Source organism: Oryzias latipes, chromosome 13 (genome assembly GCF_053564925.1).
Source record: "Oryzias latipes strain Hd-rR chromosome 13, Olatipes_Hd-rR_3.1".
Classification (NCBI taxonomy): Eukaryota; Metazoa; Chordata; class Actinopteri; order Beloniformes; family Adrianichthyidae; genus Oryzias; species Oryzias latipes.
Genome location: NC_136249.1, coordinates 31,087,623 through 31,109,502, shown reverse-complemented (window position 1 = coordinate 31,109,502; position 21,880 = coordinate 31,087,623). Strand labels below are relative to the sequence as shown.

The 21,880-nt window shown below is 39.2% G+C and overlaps 1 protein-coding gene and 1 long non-coding RNA gene across 4 annotated transcripts in view; both read right to left on the bottom strand.

The window, feature by feature from the left end:
* Positions 1-21,880, bottom strand: part of LOC144981565 (uncharacterized) — a 233,670-nt gene that overhangs the window by 85,555 nt on the left and 126,235 nt on the right. The window lies entirely within an intron of this gene.
* Positions 3,678-9,238, bottom strand: LOC105355454 (uncharacterized). Its single transcript, XM_020708087.3, has one exon. The coding sequence runs from the start codon at positions 9,076-9,078 to the stop codon at positions 6,931-6,933; it is 2,148 nt and encodes a 715-aa protein (XP_020563746.1). The 5' UTR covers positions 9,079-9,238; the 3' UTR covers positions 3,678-6,930.

Here is a 21,880-nt window from a genome sequence, read left to right as displayed (position 1 = left end):
CAAATGCTTCAGGATTGATTTTAAGATACTTTGGACAGTTTTTAAATGACTTAACGGTCTTGCGCCTTCTTATTTATCAGATGTTTCAGTAAAGTATGAACCCGTTTTTATGAAAAGGCTAAAGACCCATCTTTTTAACGTGGCTTTTAGCTAATTTTGTATTACTTTTATTTATTTATTTATTTGTATTTATTTATTTATCCATTTTATCTTGTTTTAATGTGAATCACTTTGTGTTATATTTTTATATGAAAAGTGCTTTATAAATAAAGTTTTGATTTGACATGATTTACATAGACTTTTCATTGGAAGTGGTCGCTTGAATGTGTGTGGGTGATGTGAATGTAGTTTGAAAGACACCGATCTATGCCCTTTAACAGTCATACTGCAACCCTTTCCACCAAGACCAACGAGCTGTCGAAGGACACCAACAATTGTAGACCTGAACCAGACTGGGATGAACCAATCTACAATGAACAAGCAGCTTAATTAGAAGAGATCAATAACAGGAGCAACTATTAGAAAATGGAAAAAATACACGATAACTGACAATCTCAGACCACCTGTAGCTCCATGAGGATCTCGCCTGGTGAAACAAATGATTTGCAGAACGGTGGGGAAACAGTCCAGAGATTCATGAGGGGACTGGTCAATGACCTGAAGAGAAGCTGGGACCACAGTCACAAGTGGTTACTACAGTGACACGCCATGGGTTAAAGTCCTGCAGTATGGATTTGTGTGTTTTCCTTCAAAGTATTTCCTCTGCTTCTTTTCATCAGATGGTTTGATAGTTTCTTCATTCACCAGGTTCAATTGGGTCATTTGAAAAAAAAAAGTTTTTTTAAAGTGAATCTCATTACATTTATGACTTAACAATTTGGAAAATTTTGATTTTTCTATCTTTCCTTAACAACATTAATAACTTGATTGTGTTTCCTTAAATGGACCTTGTTTATTTTAGTCTGATGATATGTGTATGACAATAACAGAACATATTTTCACAGCTTCCAAATGTCCCTTTAGAGTTGATTGGGCATTAGATTTCATTATTTGCGGCATCTGACTCACCCATTACCTTGTTTAATAATCTATATATGACAGATTTTTTCTTCTTGGGTTTTTGGACAATATTTTTAGAAATTTCGAGCTGTTCCACTTTTTGTTTTGATAAAGCAGTAAGGACTTGTCTGTCCAGAAAATGTACATCCTGCAGTGTGACGGTGTTCAGATGTTGACGGGTAAACCATACATTATGGATTTTTCATAAAAACTGCATGTCAAAACAATTTAAAAAGGAACATCTACTGGAGGTTTGATGTGTCTGATCAGAGCACAACAGCAAAAAAGCAAGTGAAGCCAACAAAGACGGACGGGAAGAAAAGCACTGGATCCTGCTGGCGGAGTAAGAGCACACTCAAAATTAAAGTTTCATTAACTTAATAATTGCAAAATGAGTCCCTGTCACTCGAGATTTCATGTGAAACTAAAATCCGCAAAAACGTATTTTGATTTTTAATTGAGCTGTCTTGTCATCTGAAGGTTACAGAAAAGGTTAAACACAAGTAATCTCACAAATTTGCCATCATCTCCCAGGAGCGGCGCTCCACTTTCCAGGCGTCCGGCTAAACTGCCACCGAGTGATGGTCTAATTCTCCCCAATCATTCTCTTCTTCTGCTCCTGTTTCTATTTCAGAAAGATGTCCCATCTGGCAGCTCTAAACAACAATGAGCCTTCATTTTCTCTGTTGTTAAATAGAAATGAAGCTGCTCCCATCACAGGTGGGAAGCACACTTAATTGACTCGTGTTAACATCTTTTCATGCCTCGTACACCTGGTCTCTTTCAGCATGCACATTTTGTCCCTGGATTCATTTTCCAGAGCTGTGATTCGGCCATCGAAGGCAGTGATGGACAGTCAAAGCGCATCAACAAACTGCTCAGACCTCAACCATGCCCTGGGAGGGGTTTATTCCAGATGTCAGATCATCTAGACTTTCTGTCATTACATCTCTACACTGCAAAAACAACTATTTTAATACACTTGATATAAAAAAGTAATGATTCGATTCATATAATAATTTATGGTTGACAACACGATTCTTAGTCGATATTAGTTCATTTTGAATGATTGGATGCATTGACCTAAAATCAATCCAGATCATCTTTAGGCAAAACTTCAACAAATGGGAATCAGAGTTAAATACCTGGGTACTGAACAGTGCATTTCTTGCTACGTTGATGAAGTTGACTGCCCCCACAACGTCAGCGTCTATCAGGTCGCCCACGGACTTCCCTTTGTGCCCAATATCATTGTCGTTGTTCGTTGACTCACGAACAAAATAAACATTTCATACCAATATTTGAATATTTTACTTTGTGGTCTGTAAATAAAGTAAGCAGGTCGAACAAAAGACTTGTCATATTGTGATGAGCACATAAACAAAACGTATCATATCTATGACATGGACACATTGTGGCTGTGAAGAATAGTTAGAAACTGCCTTTAACTTTTATTACACTAATGGTTTAAACTTAATTCACTGAGCATGTATTGTCATCTCAAAATTATATTACATTTGAAGAAAGCACAGCCAAACTATTGTTCTAACAGTTTCTTCCCATACTCCCTCTTTTCTGTGCATGTTTTCTGCTGAGCAGGCCTCAGACTTATCTTCACTTTAGCCTTGGAGTTTCTCTCCAGCAGTAACCTGTGGGCGTGATTTTCACACGAGGTCCATCGGATGATCTTCTGAATATGCAAATGCAGGGTTTTTATACCAACCCCATCCCTGAGCTCGTTGGTTCGGACTTTGAATGTACCATGTTCATCTGTCTGTCCCCTTCGTGTTTGTGCGAAGTAAAACCTCCACAAAAGCTAAGTGACTGTCTCTGAGTCGTTATTCATTATTTCTGTGTGTAAGAAACTGACGGGGTTACGAACCTAAAATTTAATACAGTCCTTTCTAGAAAATCCAGTTTCTTCACAGTGGCTTTTCTACTTTTAGTTGTTGCCCATCTAATAGTTTTAATGAGAAGATAGGTGCGCCGCCTTTTTGCAGTTATTTGTTTTTGTAGTTCATAAAAGGATTGTGAAGAAAATCCTAAGAAAGATTTGAACCAAGACCACCCGTTTAGTTTTCTTAATTGAATGCAATACGCTTCCATAGTAACGCCATCATTACCTGTTTTTAAAAATTCTCTTTTCTTTATGTGGACATTATAATACATGAAACAGCCCAAAAGCATTTGTAAAATTGTATTACTACAATAAAAATTACAACAATGTTTAGCAAAGAAAAGTTTTTGCATCACGTCCGGTAGTGAGGGTATTACCTTTCTGTTAGCTGTCCTGTTTTGCCCGCCGGCTGCTTAACGGAAAGGGAATAATGTCCTTAATACCGGGCATGATGCAAAAATGTTACCTTGCTAAACATTGTTGTAATTTTTATTCTAGTAATACAATTTAAAAAACTTTTTTGGACTGTTTCATGTATTTATAATGTCCACATACATAAAACAGTCATAAATAACTTTAAAAAAACCAGACACCATTGGTTTTATCACGTCCCTTTTCTCTTAGGAGCCGTATGTGACGGAGCCGTTCCGTCACATACGGCTCCTAAGAGAACACATACACGCACACCCACACAGGTTGGTGCGCGCGTCATAATCAAAACTCTTCTGTTGTGAAACCATAGTTTCTTACAATTCAACCTTCATTTTTAAAGTTTAGACCTCGGATGCAGACTTGGTCATCAGTAGTTTTCGGCATACACACACATAGAACCGCTCACTCACGGCAGCCGGGCAGCAGCTCAGCAGCAGCCGCGTCTAAGGCCACGCCCCCTCCGTTGACAGCCAAACCGAGGGATTTGTTTTTTCTGTTTATATATTGTTGTCAATCTTATGAAACAGCAGTTCCTAATTTATCTTGTTTTTGTTTCTTGTTTTTTCTTTGTATAGTTTAAGGGGAATTATTTGTGGTTGAAGTAAATGTGATGAAGGACTTTATTGAAAATATTATATTGTGGACGGAAATATGAATTGTTTGAGAATAATTTTCTTTCTAATTTTCTGAGTAGAGTGCCTAATTAGGTGGGAGTGGAAAAAGAGGTACATAAGAAGGTGCCTCACTCTCACAATGGGAGAGGAAGCCTCACTCTCATCATGGCAGAGGGACTGAGAGTTTGAGAGAGAGAGAAATGGGCAGAAGGAGTGCCAGCCTGATGCAAACACAATGAAAGACTCTATTAAAAGGGTAAAAACCCTATGAAATCTCTCCTGGCTTGCCTACCAGTTTTTGTTTTAATATTTTTCTGGATTTCCTGAGAGAACCCCGCGACAACGTATCTCTGCTTTCGTTGTAGTGTTTCTTGATTTAGTCATTTGTAACGGGGTTCTGTAATTCGGTATTCGGTCATTTGCACCCGGATTTGCTGCGGTGTTTCTGTGATTTGCTCTTCTGTTTTAGGACTAAGTAATTTGTTCCTTGATTTGCTGTTGTGTTTCAGTATTTGTTCATTTGTCCCGGGATTTGTTGTTGTTTTATCTTAAATGTAGACATGTCTTGCACCTCTCGGCCACCGCAGCTTTCACTTTAAGACCTTGATTTGATTTAATCACAGAGAAACACAGAAGAAACATCAAAGTTACAAGGGGAACACACAACATTAATGAGCTTCACCTCCATGTTGCTTCTGGACTCTTACTTGCTGATGAGATAATCAACAATGTACTAAATCAATCAATCAATCAATCAATGTTTCCATGACACTTTTCATACCTGGTAACACTTGTGCTCCACACCAAGATAAATATTATAAAACAAGCGTTCTTCCCAGCCAGTGAATCAAACTCACCCGGTAGGGATCAGTGGCCAACTCTGCCCCTAAATGTACCCCAGTGTCCAAGACACAAGGCCGAAGGCCACCTGAAACGACTGCAAAGACAGTCATGGATCTTCTGCCAAGGGTGTCCTGGTGCCACTTGTATTGATGGACACTCTTGTGCTCCAACATGGTGTTTGTCATGGACAAAATATGACGAGCACAGAAGTCAAACAACAAAATACCACTTAGATCAGAGAGACCATTGCTTCCATTCACGGCTCTCCAGGTGCCACTGTTGTTGCCCACGTGGGCATTGAATTCCCCAAGAAGACAATGGAGTCCCCCTGTTGGAGCACTTTCCAGTACCTCTCCAAGAAGGCCAGGTACTCCATAGTCCCACACGAAGGCAAAGGTACATGACCCTTTCATCCACCGGGGTGAACACTTAACGGCTGAGCTGGGAGCTCACAACTAAGTCCACACCTACCCGCCGCCTCTCACCCTGCACATCTCAAGAATGGTAGAGACTCCAACCCCTCTATACGGGCTGGATTTCATAGACAAGGCTTTGTGGAGGTAAGCCCTCTTGTTATTTCTGACTGAATTTAGGGATTCTGAACCGCTCTTAGTCTGACTCGTCACCTATAGCCCGTCTGTCGTGGGACACCATGCCATTGACTTTAGCCCTGGACAGATTAGCTTCTAGGATCACTCGAGTGCGCAAACCCCTCCACCACGTTAAGATGGCGGTTCACGGAGGGGATAAATTTAGTGTTGCAATTCTTTCTGATTCTACTTTTTTTATGTTTTCTTTATTTTTTTTTCCTGAATGAAATAAATTTAATTAAAAAAAATGATCCGCTTAGCAAAAATTTTACACAGGAACTATTTTTGGTTGGGTGGGGGGAACTGAAGTACTCAGAGAAAACCCACACAAACACACTAAATGGTGTGTCGTCCTTTTTTTTTAAAAGTTCTGCCAGATTTTGACAAATTAATTAGTCAGATCTTATTTTTTTATTTTTCTTTATCGTGTCTGTGCAGGTTTTTTTTTTAAATTATCTACCAGCAGAAATAATTATAAAAAAAAAATTAAATTCACAAATTTCAATTTATAATAATCCTAAAAACATTGTAATCTGGTTGGGTGGGGGGAACTGAAGTCCTCAGAGAAAACCCACACAAACACACTTATTAGTGTGTCACCCTTTTTTTTTTTTTAAATGCCAGATTTTAACAAATTAATAAACCCATGTTTCATGCCGGGAGATGGTGTGTGTTATGTCTGCATGTGTCCGGTAGGGGGGAGAAGGGCCTTTAAAAATGTGTCCCCCCCCTCAGGTCTCCTCCCTAACAAGTGATGTTGCTTGTTAGGGAGGAGGACACTTAAGTGAGGGGGGGTATACATTGTTAACCCCCTCCCCATCCACCAAACACACACACACACACTCACACACACACATTTTTATACACCATAAATGTCACAAGGAAAAAAATATTTTCCCTTCTTATGACATTATTTTTATCCCATTTATGTTTCTTTGTTTTTGCATTTCTGCCTGTTTGTGTCCTATATACTATGTACTAAAAATAAAGGCTTTTCCCACGTTTTACCCAATTTATGTTCTTTATTTTCCCTATGTCCCTATTCTAAACATTTGAGTTTTTGCCTTTTTGTGTCCTACTATGTCTAAAAATCATGGGTTTTCCCAAGTTTAACCCCAGTTCAGTTTCTTCCCTATGTCCCTATTCTAAACATTTTAGCTTTTGCCTTTTTGTGTCCTACTATGGACTAAAAATAAAGGCTTTCCCCCATTTTAACCCTATTTCTGTTTCTTCCCTATGTCCCTATTCTAAACATTCAATCCTTTTCTTTTTTTTAAGTCTTTCTCCTGATTAGATTTGGAGAAAACTCTGGATTTTCGCTCTGGTTCAGGATAAGATCTGAAAACTTGGTTTTCAGATCACTTATCAGGTCTTCCAGGTTGAAACTTTCCCTTTTTTCCGTCAGGCAGTTTTCATGTACTGCCTGTTTTTTCCTGACGTTGATCCTGCAGATCATCAGGTTCTTGCTGGAAAATGTATTTTTGCTGCTTCAGAATCAGAATCGGTTCATCAAGGTTTTGGATGTTCTTTTAAAGACGCAGAGTTTTCCTCCTGAGGCAGATCTTCCTTCTTTACAACAAAGTCCCGTTTTTCCTCCACTACCGTCTTGTTTCTTTAACCTCATCTGTTCTTTCTGAACTTGCAGGTCTTGGAGTTCCTTCTTGAGAAGGTCCTGTTTCTCCTTTAACTTGAGGTTTTCCTCCTTTGCTTTTGAGACATTTTCCTCCAATTCATCCAAATTATGAACCTTGTTCCGCAGATCAGCAACTTTATTTTGAAGGTCCAAGTTTTCATCCTGTACAACGTCTGTTTCTGCTGTAATCTCATCGTATTCAGTCTGCAGTGTCTGACGGTGTTTCAGCAGATCTCTCAGCATTGTTTTTTCATCTCTGAGGTCCTTTGTTTCTTCTCGAAGAGGTCCCAGTTTACTCAGTACATGGTTGAATTGAACAGCCAGTTCACGGACTTCATTCTGCTGCTGTTTCAGTTCTGAAACTTCATCCTGAAGCTGCTTCTTTTTGTCTTCAAGTTGGGATTTTTCTTCAGAGATTCTGGTAAATTCAGCTTTCACCTCTTTTACTTCCTTGTCCTTCCTCTGGAGATCTTTGATTTCCTTCTCTAGAGCAGCAATCTCCTGTTTTGGAGCCTGAATCTGAACTTTCAGGTCTTGGAGTTCCTTCTGGAGAGAGTCATGTTTTTCTTTTGCCTTCAGATTTTTCTCCTTTGCTTTTAAAATTCTGTCCTCCACATCTTTCAGATTTGAGAGCTTCTTCTGCAGATCATCAACCTCTACAAGGAGGTTAAAGTTTTCAGCTTCCGTTTGGTCTGTTTCTGCTGTAATCTCATCGTATTCAGTCTGCAGTGTCTGACGGTGTTTCAGCAGATCTGTCAGCATTGTTTTTTCATCTCTGAGGTCCTTGGTTTCTTCTCGAAGAGGTCCCAGTTTACTCAGTACATGGTTGAATTGAACAGCCAGTTCTCGGACTTCATTCTGCTGCTGTTTCAGTTCTGAAACTTCCTCCTGAAGCCGCTTCTTTTTGTCTTCAAGTTGGGATTTTTCTTCAGATATTCTGGTAAATTCAGCTTTCACCTCTTTTACTTCCTTGTCCTTCCTCTGGAGTTCCTTCTGCTGCTGTTTTAGTTCTGAAACCTCGTTTTTTACCTTCAAATTTCTCTCCTTTTCATCATTAAGTTGTTCCTGCACCTCATCCATGTTTGAAACCTGGTGCTTCAGCTCTGCAACATCTATGTTCAGCGTGAGGAATGTTGTCACCAAGTGGTTAGTTTCTTCTTGCATCTCCTTGTATTCACACTCCAATGCTTCACGGTGTTGCAGTTCTTCTGCCAGTGCATTTTTTTCTGCTGTGAAGGCCTTCGTTTGTTCTCGGAGCAATTCCAGTTCTCTCCTTTCCTCCTCACGTCGAGCAATCAGCTGACGTGTTTCCTCCTGCTGCCCTCTCTGTTCAGAAATCTCTTTTCCCAGTTGAGCCCTCAGAACTGTCAGACGTAGCCATTCTTCTTCCATGCTAGGATAGTTGCCTGCCAACCTCTTTTGTTCCTTATTTTGGTCTTTCAGCTCCTGAAGGTTTTGCCTCAGTTCTTTAGTTTCTTGTTTCAAAGCCTGGAATTCATCAAATTGCTTTTTCCAATAAGGTTCAAGGTGTGCTTTGCGGGCAGTCTTCTTTTGGAGTTTCTTCTGTTGGGATTGCAGATCTCTGTTCTCCCGTTCTAAACGTTTACGTTCAGATTTCATGCTGGAGATTTCTTCTTCCATTTGTCGCAGCTGCTGAAGTTTGGACTGAAGAGCGGCCGTCACTCTGTTCAGTTCTTGGTTACTTTCCAAGGCCTGATATGTTTTTGTCCTCTCTTCTTCACACACTTTTTCCACGTGTATCTGCTTTTCCACGTCCACTCTTAGACTCTCCAGCCGCTTCACCAGTTTTCTGTTTTCCTCGATAGCAGCTTTTCGTGTCTTTTTCAAGTTTTTGCATGAAGCGTCCAAATCTTTCCTTTTGCGTAAATTCTTGGAAATTTTCTCCAGATGTTTTCTCAAAGTGTCATTTTGCTGAAGAATGTTCTCTGTGACGTTATTTAATTCTTCCATGGAAACGTCCATCTGCTGAAATTCTTTGCCGTGTGACATTTTGAACTTGTTATGAAATCTCCAAAAGTAGATTTATGCTCAGTTCTTATTTCCGAAAAATGTGAAACCTTCCCGTTTCTCTTTCTCTCGCGTGAACTCTAAAATATCTCTCTGCCAAAGCTCTGACAATGCCTCATATTAGTAAACTTAGGGGATAATATCAGATGTCATAAATGATGTCATCATTTATGACATCTGACATCATCATCATCATCATCTGACATCATCATCATCATCATCTGACATCAAATAAGAAGTGACACAATCCACCTGCTGATGTCAAATGATGTCATCACTCTGAAGGCTCACTGATGATGTCACTCTGCAGACTTTTCTTCCCTTTTTAAAAAAATCTTTTGTTCTTTCCAGCAGCTGAAACAGACATTAAAGGAGGAGTCTGTTTTTTCATACAGGCTTTGTTTATAACTAACATACTGATTACTAATGATGTTCTGCTGTGTGAACGGTACCATAATCAATAATAATGATTTAACGAGGTCAGAAACTTGCATATATCAACACGCCACTCTTTATTTCCATACATCGAATCACTTCTACGTATTTTCATCAGTCACTAAGAATTTTGAACACATTTTTTACTACTTATTTGTGCAGATAATCATTTTTCCAGTTTTACTTATCTAATTACCAACCTAAAGCATTTTTAACATTTACATGCTTCCTCTGGGGAATGCCATCAGAAGCCACAACATCTGCTTTGAAAGCTATGCTGATGATACTCAGCTGTACATCTCCTGATAACGCAAGACCAATAGAAGCACTTCTTAACTGTATTTTAGATGTGAAATCATGGATGGCAAATATTTTTTTTCAGCTCAACCAGGAAAAAACAGAAACAGAGGAGCTGGAGGAAGTGGCTGGGCCAAGGGAAATCTGGGCACCTTTGCTTAGACTGCTGCCCCCACAACCAGGTCCCGGATAAGCGGAAGAAGATGGATGGATGGAACACTTTGTGTTAGGTTCTAAAAGAAAAATGCTACATAAATAAAGATTGATTTGATTAGGATCCAAGTCATCATAACTTTTATTTAACCATCCAATTCATATGGCCCACCCCTGATGCCGCTGAGATCCCCACAGCTAGAAAATAAGGAGGGCAGAAGGAGGCTTTGCTCATCCTGCAGAGCTGCGAGAGGTTCCAGCTGCATTAATGAAGGAGGGAAAAAAACCCTGAAGCATTTCTGTTTGATTGGCTGTCTGAGTCTGCATCGCAGGTCTTTAAAATTAACATCAGCTTCATCTCATCTGTTGCCTGACAGGACTTAAATTAGACTGCAAAGAGAATTCAATGACAGGAACCTGCACAGCAACGCAGAGACTCGACACAATCGTACAAAAATTCCACCTGCGTCAAACCTGCGACTGAGTGGAAAAGGGTGATCGATGAACAGAAAAAGCAGAAAAGAATGAAAAAAAAACATGAAAATGTGAAGACTTTCTTATTCTCTGAGTCGAGTGGTCACTCGGTTAGCTCCATAGGCTAACAGCAGGAAAAATTCAAACATTTCTGACTTCCTGTAAAGCAGCTTTTACACTGAACGCAATTCGCTCAGCAGAAGCTTTAATGTTAAATATGTGTACAGACGTGATCGGAGGTCCGGCATTCTTTGAGTTTCAGTAGCTGGGGTCCTGTCAACATCAATCTGGCGTTGATCATTCGATTAGTATGGATTCCCAAACCAATATGGAGGAAAATCTGATCATTCTTCTTCTGAACTTCATATTTTTCGTGATTGTATCGAGACGAAGGAAAAAACAAAGGTTCTCTAATTTGATTCTAATGTCCTGGGACTAATGTTGAGATGGCATGCCATCAAACTGGGTCACAGGGAGACGGAGGTAGCGCTGAAAGTGGTCATCATTCAGACGCAGCTCCTGCAGTAGATGGTAAAGCTCAACGTACTGGCCTTAAGCTTCACTTGAAATGGGTCTAAACATTTTTACTCCAATTAAAGTCATTTTTTTTTAGTCAGTAGATGATTCCAGCTGTTAAAAAGATGAGCAATTTTGTCTTTAAAAGGTCCACGTTTCAAATTTGAATTTCCTTTTTAATGCAATTCAGGGGCAAATCAATCCATCAACCAATGAATCAACATGATTTACCAACCAGCCTTTAAAAATGTTTCAAAAATTTCAAATATTCCAAACTTTACGCAGATTACTGTTTTATGTTAAAAGTAATGTATATTTATATGTGCTTTTATTTTTCTTCAGTACCTCTTTTAGTGGGTAAATAGTAGATGATAACTCTTTATGCTAATACTTTAGCTTTTACTGTTGTGGTTTTAAGACTGATTTAAACAAAACATATAACACCTTAAGGCAGATAGCTATTGCTTCACCCCGTATAACCCCCCACACACACCAGTTCAAATCGTTAAGACTTTCAATTTGAAAACCTGCCTAGAAAAGTATAGGAAGAAGATAAAGATATGCAGGAATCGATTTCCAGACTGAAACTGGACTGGAATCAGGGCCCATTCGCAGAACCTTCTCACCCCCCCCCCCCCCCCCCCTCTGTATTTTTATGCTGTTTTCACATTCAGGTGCTTGAAGTCCAAAAAGTTGAGAGGCAGAATAAACGACTGCCTGAGGAGCCAATAAAAACCCACTTCATGTCAGGTTATGTAAATCACAGGGGTAATCATTGAGACGGTTTAAGAACTGCCCTTTGTGCTCCATGATTATGCTCTGAAAAAAAAAGCATGTGATGGAGGGGTTGTTCTGGTTCGCTGGTCTTTTTAGATCAGGAAAGTGGTTGGAGAAAGAAAACCTGTAGCTGGAGTCTTTGATCGATGCTGAGTGTTGGGATTTTCTGCTCCACCATCTCTTTGAAGTACCTCCTCCCAAAGCCGAGGTTCTGCTCGCTCTTTGAGCTTCACTTGTTTATTATAATTAATCTCCCTGGATGCGTCTGAGGTAAAGTTCATGATTATTACATTCCAGTATGCACTTATAGTAATCTAAATAAAGACATTTTTGAGTGATTGGTGGAAAAACGGGGTCTTTGATGACGTCTTTTTATTTTGTTTGAGCGTTCATCAGATCCAGAGGCGGGTAGAGTATTCAAAGATTGTACTCAAGTAAAAGTAAAAGTAATAATCATTCAGACAATTACTTCAGTAAAAAAGTAAATACTTCGAAAACGACTAAAGCTACGGACACACCGGGCATGTGCTGCGCGCTTAATGCAGTTCTTGAACAGGCATTTAGCCCATGGTTTTCTCAATGGGCAAGCAGGGAGGGGTTTCTTTTTCATTTTAAACTGTTTACTAGCACCAGTCCGCCATCTACAATTGAAAAAGAAATGGAGCAAAACGTTGGAGCAGTGCTCAACCCACGAAAACAAGTGAGTTCTCACATTGTGACTTAAAGTGAGGAACAGCCCCTTCCAGGAAGATTGCGCTGCCAGCACCGCCCCCAGGCTAACAGACACGCCCACCTTCTGCGTGGAGCTAGCGGTGATCAGCTAAATGCTTTCCTTTTACATGCACGATAAGCAGATCCATCTTTGCAAAAGTTTGGATGTTGTTTTTTTTCCGGGCGAATCGCTCTGAGTTAACATCATGAAATGGGCGGGACTCACAAATGAGAGATCGAGTTGTCTTGATTACCTAAAAAATAACTCATATTTCATTAAAAAATAGTTATTTAGTGTTCCAAAGGTGAGATATGATCATATACATATGGATATAGTTTACTCTGAAAGGCTTAGAACAGCACGGTATGGGCCCTTTAATACTTGATCCTGTTTATACAGGCCAGTTTTATTGATGGAGCCCAACTGGACCAAGTGATCAATGCTGTAGAAAAATCATTCACATGAACATTGATTCAGTTCCATTCTTTTTTTTTTATATAGCCCAATAGTACAACATGGTTGTCTCAATGGGCATCACTAATTGTACAAAACATAAAATCTGTTATAAAATACAATAGCTGGTTGCTAAACTAAACCAAAAAGACTGATCTAAACAGGGCATCCCTGCCTTTAGACCTTCCTTCTCTGTAAGAAAAAGCTCCTAAAAAAACCAACAATAGCCTGGACTTCTCCAGCATTCAACAGAAGCAACACACATTGGAGTTTGTACACGTCCAGCCACACTGTAAACTATCCCCTTCGACACCCAGAGAGGGCGGACTTCATCCAAACAACAGGACTGAGCGCCATTTGTAAATACTGTTTTGTCAAAGTCTCTGTTCACTGTAAATACAATCAGCAAGTGAGGTTTGCTTCTATTCTACACTTCCACTCCCTGAAACGAGCCTGCCTAGCCCAAATTAATTTTCACAAGTAAGGCGTCAAAGTGCTACATTGGGAGTTAACGGTATCAGTCTGGTTTTTTTACATGTTGCAAACAAGACTGGGATTTATAGCTACTGAAAATACACAAACACGGTTAATGCTTCCAATGCTGCTAACATGTCACAAACAAAGTCTAGAGTTACTTTCAACACATTTAATAAAGTCTGACTGACAGATGGACTTTTCTCTGACTCGTCTGTCTTGCTTAATGTCTTTTTATTTATGTTTAATTTATGTCGTCTTATTATACGACATGAATTTGAAAATAGACCATTTATTGACGGTGTGCCTTAAAGTGCAGAAAACATGGTTACAAACCTCAAAAAAGGAAAAACTTTAGTTTTCAGTAGAAAAAAGAGCAGAAGTGGATGGAAACTGTCATTACGCGACCATATTGGACATTATTTAACCTATTCTTTTTTAAGACAAAAGCCAAGTGTTTCTTGAAAAAAAACGGACTTTTTGGATTTTTGTTTTGAAATATTTTTTAAAAAAAGACAAAATCGTGACAGCCTTAAAAAAGCAGCATTTGAAGCCCGCTGAAAGACTAAAGCAGAATCGTTTTATCTATATAACTGGGAAAGTGGTAAAATTACTTTCTGGAGTTATAAAAAAATTATAGTTTTCAGACTTCAAAGATCCTTGAGAGCTCCTTCGCAAATATTAAGCTACATTTATGGAGTTATGCTGAGGAGCTGCAGACACGGCATCTTCCCCATCTGGAGGTTTAAATGATACTTGACTATACTTTACATCAAAAGTCTCCTCAAACGCTGGGGCCCTCTCAGATTTATTCAGCATGTCTGATTTAGGCTTCATTTTAAAGGTTGCTCCAAGTTTAAGTCAAAGGAAATGTCATATATTATTACAGTGAATTTTTGCGGCACTGCACATTCGCAGTTTTGCATGTTTAACTGAAATCAAGACGAGAATCGCAGATAACACAGAATAACAAAGATCTTCTTCAAAGCCAGAGAAGAATATGTCCATTTCAATGGCAAGGAACTACAATGAGGATGAAAGGATGGTTTTGGGATAATATTTGCTGGGTTTGATGGATTCTGCGAGATGTTTCATGTTTCTCCTTGCGGGCCTGTCTGCGGGCAGCCTCTCAGACTGCAGGGTGGATGGAATTTGTGAACTTAAAGTTGACTGACTGATGAAAAAGCATCTTCTCTTGGAAAAGCAGCTTTGAAACTTGCCCCCCCTGTTCCCTTGGCAACCCGTTACACAACAGCTTCTGGCCTACATAGACACACAAGTCCTGCAATATTACTTATTGACTAAAAATGAATGCTAGAAAGTACCTTCAGTGTTGGGACTGCAGTTTTAACCAATTAGTTGTATTCATTTTAATAATGAAGTCTTTCCCCTTTCTGCAGACGTTTGTTGTCTCAAACACAAATTAGATGTACTTTGCCGACACAGACAGATGTTGGCTTTATTGTTCTCAGATTTGGTTTTACTCTTTATTCTGCACCAAAAGTAATTTAGTTAGTGATAAAAGTAGCGAAAGCTTTGCAGGGAATGTTTCTTTATAAAATTGTTGTCCATAAATGAAATTAGACCTGCTTAAGCAAAATTATTAAAGATGGAACATTTTCTCCAAAGGCCTTGGAGGTGCAACCACTTCCTGTGTGTTGAAGGAACTTGAGCTAAAAGACTGTTAAGTACGAGACAACACAGTGCCCTGGATTTTAACACAATTTGGACACCATGCTCACTATTTTTGTTAAACGATAAATATGAACTCACCCATTTGCCGAAGTAAAAACATATAAAATATGAACTAAAGCTATTTATTAATACACTGATATAAGATATCGTAATTTGAAATAATCATTTGAAAACATTTTTTTCATTTGACAAAATTTCTACTCTCACTGTCAATGTTGTGCTATCCTAGGCACTTTAACGTTGGGAGTTGGGTCATCTAGACCCACTAGACAGTGGTCTGAACCTTTTTTCCTTAATGATTTGTGATCTTCACTGGTGTCCATGGATTACATGAAATCTTTCCACCTTTATCCACCTTTGTCATGGAAGAAATAACACATCAAAGTAAGGGTGGGGTCATCTAAGATAGCACAAGGGTTGCGAACACCTTGCTAGTACTGGGTTGGAACCATTTTTGCCTTCAGAACTACCTTAATCCTCAGTGGGATCGATTCAATAAGGTACTGGAAACATTCTTCAATGAGTTTGGTCCATCTTGACATGATAGCATCACACAGTCGGTGCAGATTTGTCAACTGCACATCCATGATGCCAATCTCCTATTCCACCAAATCCTACAGGTGCTCTACGGGATTGAGATCTGGTGACTGGAGGTCATTTGAGTCCAGTGAACTCATTGTCATGTTCAAGAAACCAGTCTGAGATGATTCCAGCAGGATGACAAGTTTCATCAATGCAAGATGTGTGAATTGAAGCCTTGGTTTCCTGTTCTTAGCTGACAGGAGTGACACCCGGTGTGGTATCCTGCTGCCGTAGCCCATCTGGCTCAAAGTCAGAAATGTTGAAGTGTGTTCTTCTGCAGACCTCGGTTGTAACCAGTGGTTCTTTGAGTTCATGTTTCCTTTCTATCAGCTGGCCATTTTGCTTCTACCTCTGGCATTAACAAGCCCTTTCCGCTCACTGTACGGCTGCTCACTGGATATTTTCCCTTTTTTGGATCATTCTCTGTAAACCCTAGAGAGGGTTGTGGGTGAAAATCCCAGTAGATCAACCATGCCATGATCGAGGTCACTTCAATCACCTTTTCTTTTCTAATTCTGATGCTCGGTTTGAGCTCCAGCAGATCGTTTTGACCGTGTCCACATGCTTAAATGCATTGAGTTCCTCTCAGGCTTCTTAAAAGTTTGTGTTTATGAGCAGTTGGAAAGGTGTTCCTAATAAAGTGGCCAGTGATTGCATATTTGCCAATCTACTCAGATTAGATGCCCTCTAGCTTTTCGCAGAGACGTCTGGGAAAATTTTCAGGGTACTGGATTTAGTTGTAGATTCAGACAAAAAATTGGCAAACTCCCTAATTGGTGCACTAAGTAGTGATGGAATTCTGAGATAATGTTGGTCTATTCTTCTTTTGCTTACAGGAAAGCTCATATGAACATGATAGGAGTGTAAGAGTCTGTGATCCATTACTAACCCTCTGTTTTTCCCTTTGTGAGCAACGTTCAGCGTTTTTTTTGTTTCTGCCTGGCAAACATGCGATGCTGGGGGAAAAAGGACCCAAGTTGTGTGAGTGCACTGCTCCATGAGAGCGCTTCAAGATCTTATTTTTGCTTTTCAATGCCTAAGCCTCTTGTCTCTAATCTGTGCTACTTAGTGTGTAGGTGTGCACCACTGTGAAATGCGCTTTTCTTCTGTGGCTCCGATTTCACATTGTTCCTGCCAACACAGAGAGAGAAACTGTTTGACAGGACCTAGCACTGATTTTTTTCTTTTAACCAAACAAAGCAGGTTCGAAAGAACGAGAGCAAGAAGAAGCGGCACAGCTCTGAGCACTGGCTGGCTTCCGGCACACCCTGACATCATCATTACATGTTTATGAGCTATTGTTTCGGCCACACAATAGACGCCAGGATGTGATAATTGTGGCTTCCAAAAGAGGGGGCGCTTCAGGTCTCACAGTGTTCAAAGAAAATGAATATACTGGCTTCTCTGAATTAAGGAGTTTATTCTGTGAAAACAGTGAAAAAAACTTTTAACTTCCAGATTGAAGCTGATTTTTAAGCAAAGGAAGAGTAACCAATGCACAGTTCAGCAGACATTTTACAAATGAGTGATTGGGCAAAATGGAATAAAGTAAGAGTATTGCTGGGCCCATAAAAACCCTCCCTTCATAATAATGAAAGAACACGTAAATCAACGTAAAAGCCAAAGTTCGTCAGGGGTTAGTGCATCAATTACGTAATTTGAATGTGATATCTGCTAGTTCTACATCATGTGTGTGAGTTATACATCAGTGGTACACGCTTAAAGAGCCTGTGAGATATACGTAGAACAGTCCTGAAAAGCCACAAATCTGCGTGTGCATCTAGCAAAAATCAAATACAGTTGTGTAAGATTCTTGTAATAATTGCTTAAAAACTACATAAAATATACATAAACTGTAATTCTAAACCAAAACCATCGACGGACATCTGCAGACATCGTCGTATGATGCATGCAAGAAACACATAAGGATTATGTATCACGCCTGTATCACCAAAGACCAAAAGTTCATACATAGAAAATATTTAAAAGTAAGGAGTAGCTGTGTGACATGGTCTTTATGTCCAGAAAAATACAATATGTATGTTTTCAGTGTAAAGTTGGAGTTTCCGTCATGGGGTTAAAGGATATTGTTCCCGTTTAAAATCAGCCTCTAGTGGTTATTTAAGAGACTGCAGTACGTGGGTTTAAATTTGGGAGTGGAATGTGGGGGCTGAGTCAGACTCCTAACTTCAACACTAAATGTTCCTTTCAACAAACATCTAAAGTCAGATTCAAAAACCCCAGCTGGCCTTTGTTCTGAGTTTGAACATCAAGAAGTTATTTCGTTGTAATCTTAAATCCTCAGTTTTAGTTTGCAGCTTTTTTGTCCAGACCGTTTTGTTGAAAGACAAAGTGGCCGATGATCACCAAGATGGCAACGACCACAAAGCTAAAGATAAGCCTTTGCACTTTATTTTTACGACTGTCATTTCTTTTTCTTTTGAAGATATTGGCTTAAAGTTAATAAAGAACTAAATTCAAGTACTTTTATTTAGATAAAAAGGACCAGAACAGTATAAGATGAAGCCTTAAGAAAACAAAATACCAATTACTAAAAGATATTGAGGGAAAAATGGCTTTCCCAACAAAAAGTTTTTTTGTGTGACTGTGTTGAGTTTGATCTCCTTAGAAATGACAGTTAAACCCAATTTGTGTTTGGACTGTTTATCTCTGTGAGCCATCAGCGGCTGCTTTGTTGAATTCATCAGTGGCTCTAATTGACATCCCAATCGGAGAGTAAGGAGGCTTTCTCCTTAATTAACAACTGCATCAATTAGATCGGATCAATCCACAGGATGTGTACTGCAGGATTTTAAGGTTATCTGATTAAAGCTTTGGTTAAAAACATTTTTTTAAAGGAATTTTGAAATGTTTCTTTATAATAGTTTACTGTAATAATGTGGAGTTCTTCTACTCAGATTCTAATCTACTGTGCTGCTAAAAGTGGCTTCTGCAGGTTTGTTAGTTTTCATTTATTTATACATTTTTTCCATTACCAGGCCAATTTACACACTAAAGTCATATGGATATACCAAATAAATATAATACAAATTTAAATCCATTAAAAATAAAAGAGATAAGTTCATTATTTCAGTTTTCCAAAAAGTAAATATGTGTTAACTTTTTTTAATTACAGTTAACTTTTGTTCCACCTTGAATTTTAGAGATGTGCAACCTCTTCATCAATGTATTCACTGTAATTGGATGGATCACAAACTGGCTTTGCTTTTATCAGCAGAGAAATCTGGTTTCTCGTGGCTGCAGTGCCTTCACGAAACGGTGTGAAATAAGCTGAAAGGTGTGAAATGTTGAGGCTCCCACGAAGAACAATGAAGCCCTGGGCAGGTGACTTAGCTCTGTAATCCTCTCCCCACATGTAGGACCGCTGCGTAAATTACAGAAGCAATGTTAAAGCAGAAAACGAAACGGGAGGATTTTCTACGCAGCCGTCAGAGAGCGGGCTCTGATCTGCGCTTTGGCTCGTGGGAGTTCTCCTTTAAGGTTTTGGAGTTGAGATCCCTGTTCTTCTGCTCCCTGCTGCTGGTGTTTTAATGTACCGGCAGATCTTTACATAGAGTCCTGGGACCACTGTGTTGAGGATTTCAGCTTGAAGATCCATAGAGTCTCTGAAGTGTTTGTGCACATTTCCTGGCTGCAAAAGTGTTAAAATAATTCAGAAAAACTATAAACAAATGTCAATGTTTTAATTGTTATTTAAGGTTTATTAATCCTTCCATTCCAAAGAGTGATGACAAATTAAAGCTGATTCTATTGGTTTGGTTCACTAATGTGAAATGATTCAACTGCAGCCTTTTTACTTTTTTACAGAAATCTGAAGAGTCTTACTGTTAGAAAAATAAAAGCAGCCGTCTGGATGAAAAAAAAAATCAATTAGTTCTTTGAGAAAATGCCTTTATAAGTGACTTTCAGAAAGTTTTGATGGTTGCTGAAATTGATTGTACCCTTCGTGGATAAAAGATTGAAAAAGCTTTGGATCAATCTAATTGCAGCCAAATTAAGAACGACTGACGGTCAATACTGCATCAGATGTCAAAGCACTTTGGAATGTCAACGTCTTCCATTATGAGAGTTTTTGTATGAAGTCCAAGTGTCTCAGTGCCCCAGAGTTCTGAATAATTGATAATCACTGGTAGCAACAAAGAAGCTGGTGGCCTAATAACAGAATCAAGAACAAACTAGAAAAGGACCAACATTTCTAGAGATATGAAGATGAAGACTGAATGAGCAGCTGTGTCCTAACAGAATTAGGTCTGCAAGAGGACAACTTCCAAAGTGTCCAATATTAGGGAACAATATTGCAATGGCGATATGATTACAATACTTAAAAAAATGGATAAAACAACTAATACATAATTTCCATTCCACTGCAACAGTTTTATTCAGATAAAATTCAACGTACTTTAAATTATACTCCAAATGATAAGGGTCAACATAAGAGGGAGGCATCTCACTTACGAGGGGTCAATTCGATTGATCAAATGCAAAAATGAATTCATTAGATTGATCTTATGTGTTTGGTGTGAGTGCAGTTTAAGAATCACAACCGATCTGTAAGGACAAACAAAAATGCAATTTGTTGCACATGTTTCCATATATGCACTATTTTTATATGTGACATTTTTGAAAAAAACAAAGTAATTGTTTCATTGTTTCCCACTAGTTTTAATCTTTACTCTTCTGTTGTACATTGGAAAAAAAAAACATTTGTGATTTGGAAACAAGTTAATTCCCTAAAAAATGTTCACATTGTAAATAAACGACCACGACTAGAAAACAACATGCGGGCTTTGATGACGATGCTTTAAAGAATTAAAATGTGTTCATGAAGAGGTTCAGAGATCAGAAGCGTCTTTTGTTAAAATAACAAAGCATTTCTTTAAATCTGACACAAGTTGAAACTTTTCAACTATTATTGCTTCTTTTTTTTTAGCGAAAAAATAATCACCAACTGAAACTTTAACTTCACTTTGACATTTAACAGATTTCACCAGGTTTGAAGCTGTTTTCACTTCACTTTTTGTTCGACATCTTTCCAAGCTTTTCTCATAATCTGCACTATAGAGATCTAGAACTACTTACCTGCATCCGCCGAACACACGAAGTCAAACCAGTTGAAACCGGTTAGAGTCTCGGTAGTGACGTGTGGGTAGTTTTCTTTTCAAAACAAGGGAGTGCCAACTGTTTGAACAATCATCAAGAAGGAGAAATTAACAAATGCGGTCTGTTCCTGGCTGGAATTCTACGACACCAAGTCTTTTATGGATCAGAATAGAGCTGTGGAAGAAAAAGCCTGGAGAAAGAGTTATGACATTTGCACCACTTTGACATTCCGCCCCATGCCTCTTCCCAAATGCAAGTAAATGCGCTCGTAGCACGTACTTACAGTCCAGTGTGAAAACCATATTTAGCGTGTTCTTGAACAGGCATCACATGGCCAGTGTGTGTGTTTAATTCTAATGAGCTTTTCTAGCTTGTTTTTCACCTTTTGAATGCTTGTGTGGAACTCCTTTTTTCTGGGTTTTCATGTTTTATTGTAAGACTGTACAAATGACTTGCTGCATGGACAGGTCCTTTTACTACTTTCTTGTGATTTTCTTCTTAAGATTAGCGTTCTTCTCCTGTTTCTAGGCTGCCTCTTTTAGCCGTACAGCTCATGCTTCCCGTCTTCCATCAGTGAGACGTCTCCAATCAAACACGACTTCGTTCTCCTTTAAATGCTGCTTTCACATCTGTGTCATAACTGGAGATTAGGAAACACCATAATTGTGATTCAGGCGAGTTGGAAATGACGTGTGGTCTTAAAGGAGACACAATAAAACTCAGAAAAATGCTGATGTTCATTAGTGAGCTGACAGCGAGCAGATGATCCAATCGAGTGAGGACTTGAGAGGCTGCATAGAAAAGCCAGGTGCGAGCAGGTGTGCTTAGTGCGATCAGATGGGCCTGTGCTCCTGCTCTGAACAGCCTCTTTGACGCGATCCTCCATCTTTTTGAAACAGTTTCCAGCCAGAAATACAACCCCCTCCAGCAGCGATGGATCCTAGAAGGCTCCTCTGCCCTTCAGACAGCTCCGGCTGTGCCAGATAATCCATCCAACCGTACCACCTCCGGGGAAAAATTCCCTGAAAACATCCGTTGTTGTTGGCTTTTCACCAATCTCTGTTTCCATGAGCCGTAAATTCATAGAAAGAAGTG

Coding starts and splice junctions, on each gene's coding strand:
- LOC105355454 (XM_020708087.3), bottom strand. CDS start 9,078: ATGTCACACGGCAAAGAATTTCAGCAGATGGACGTTTCCATGGAAGAA.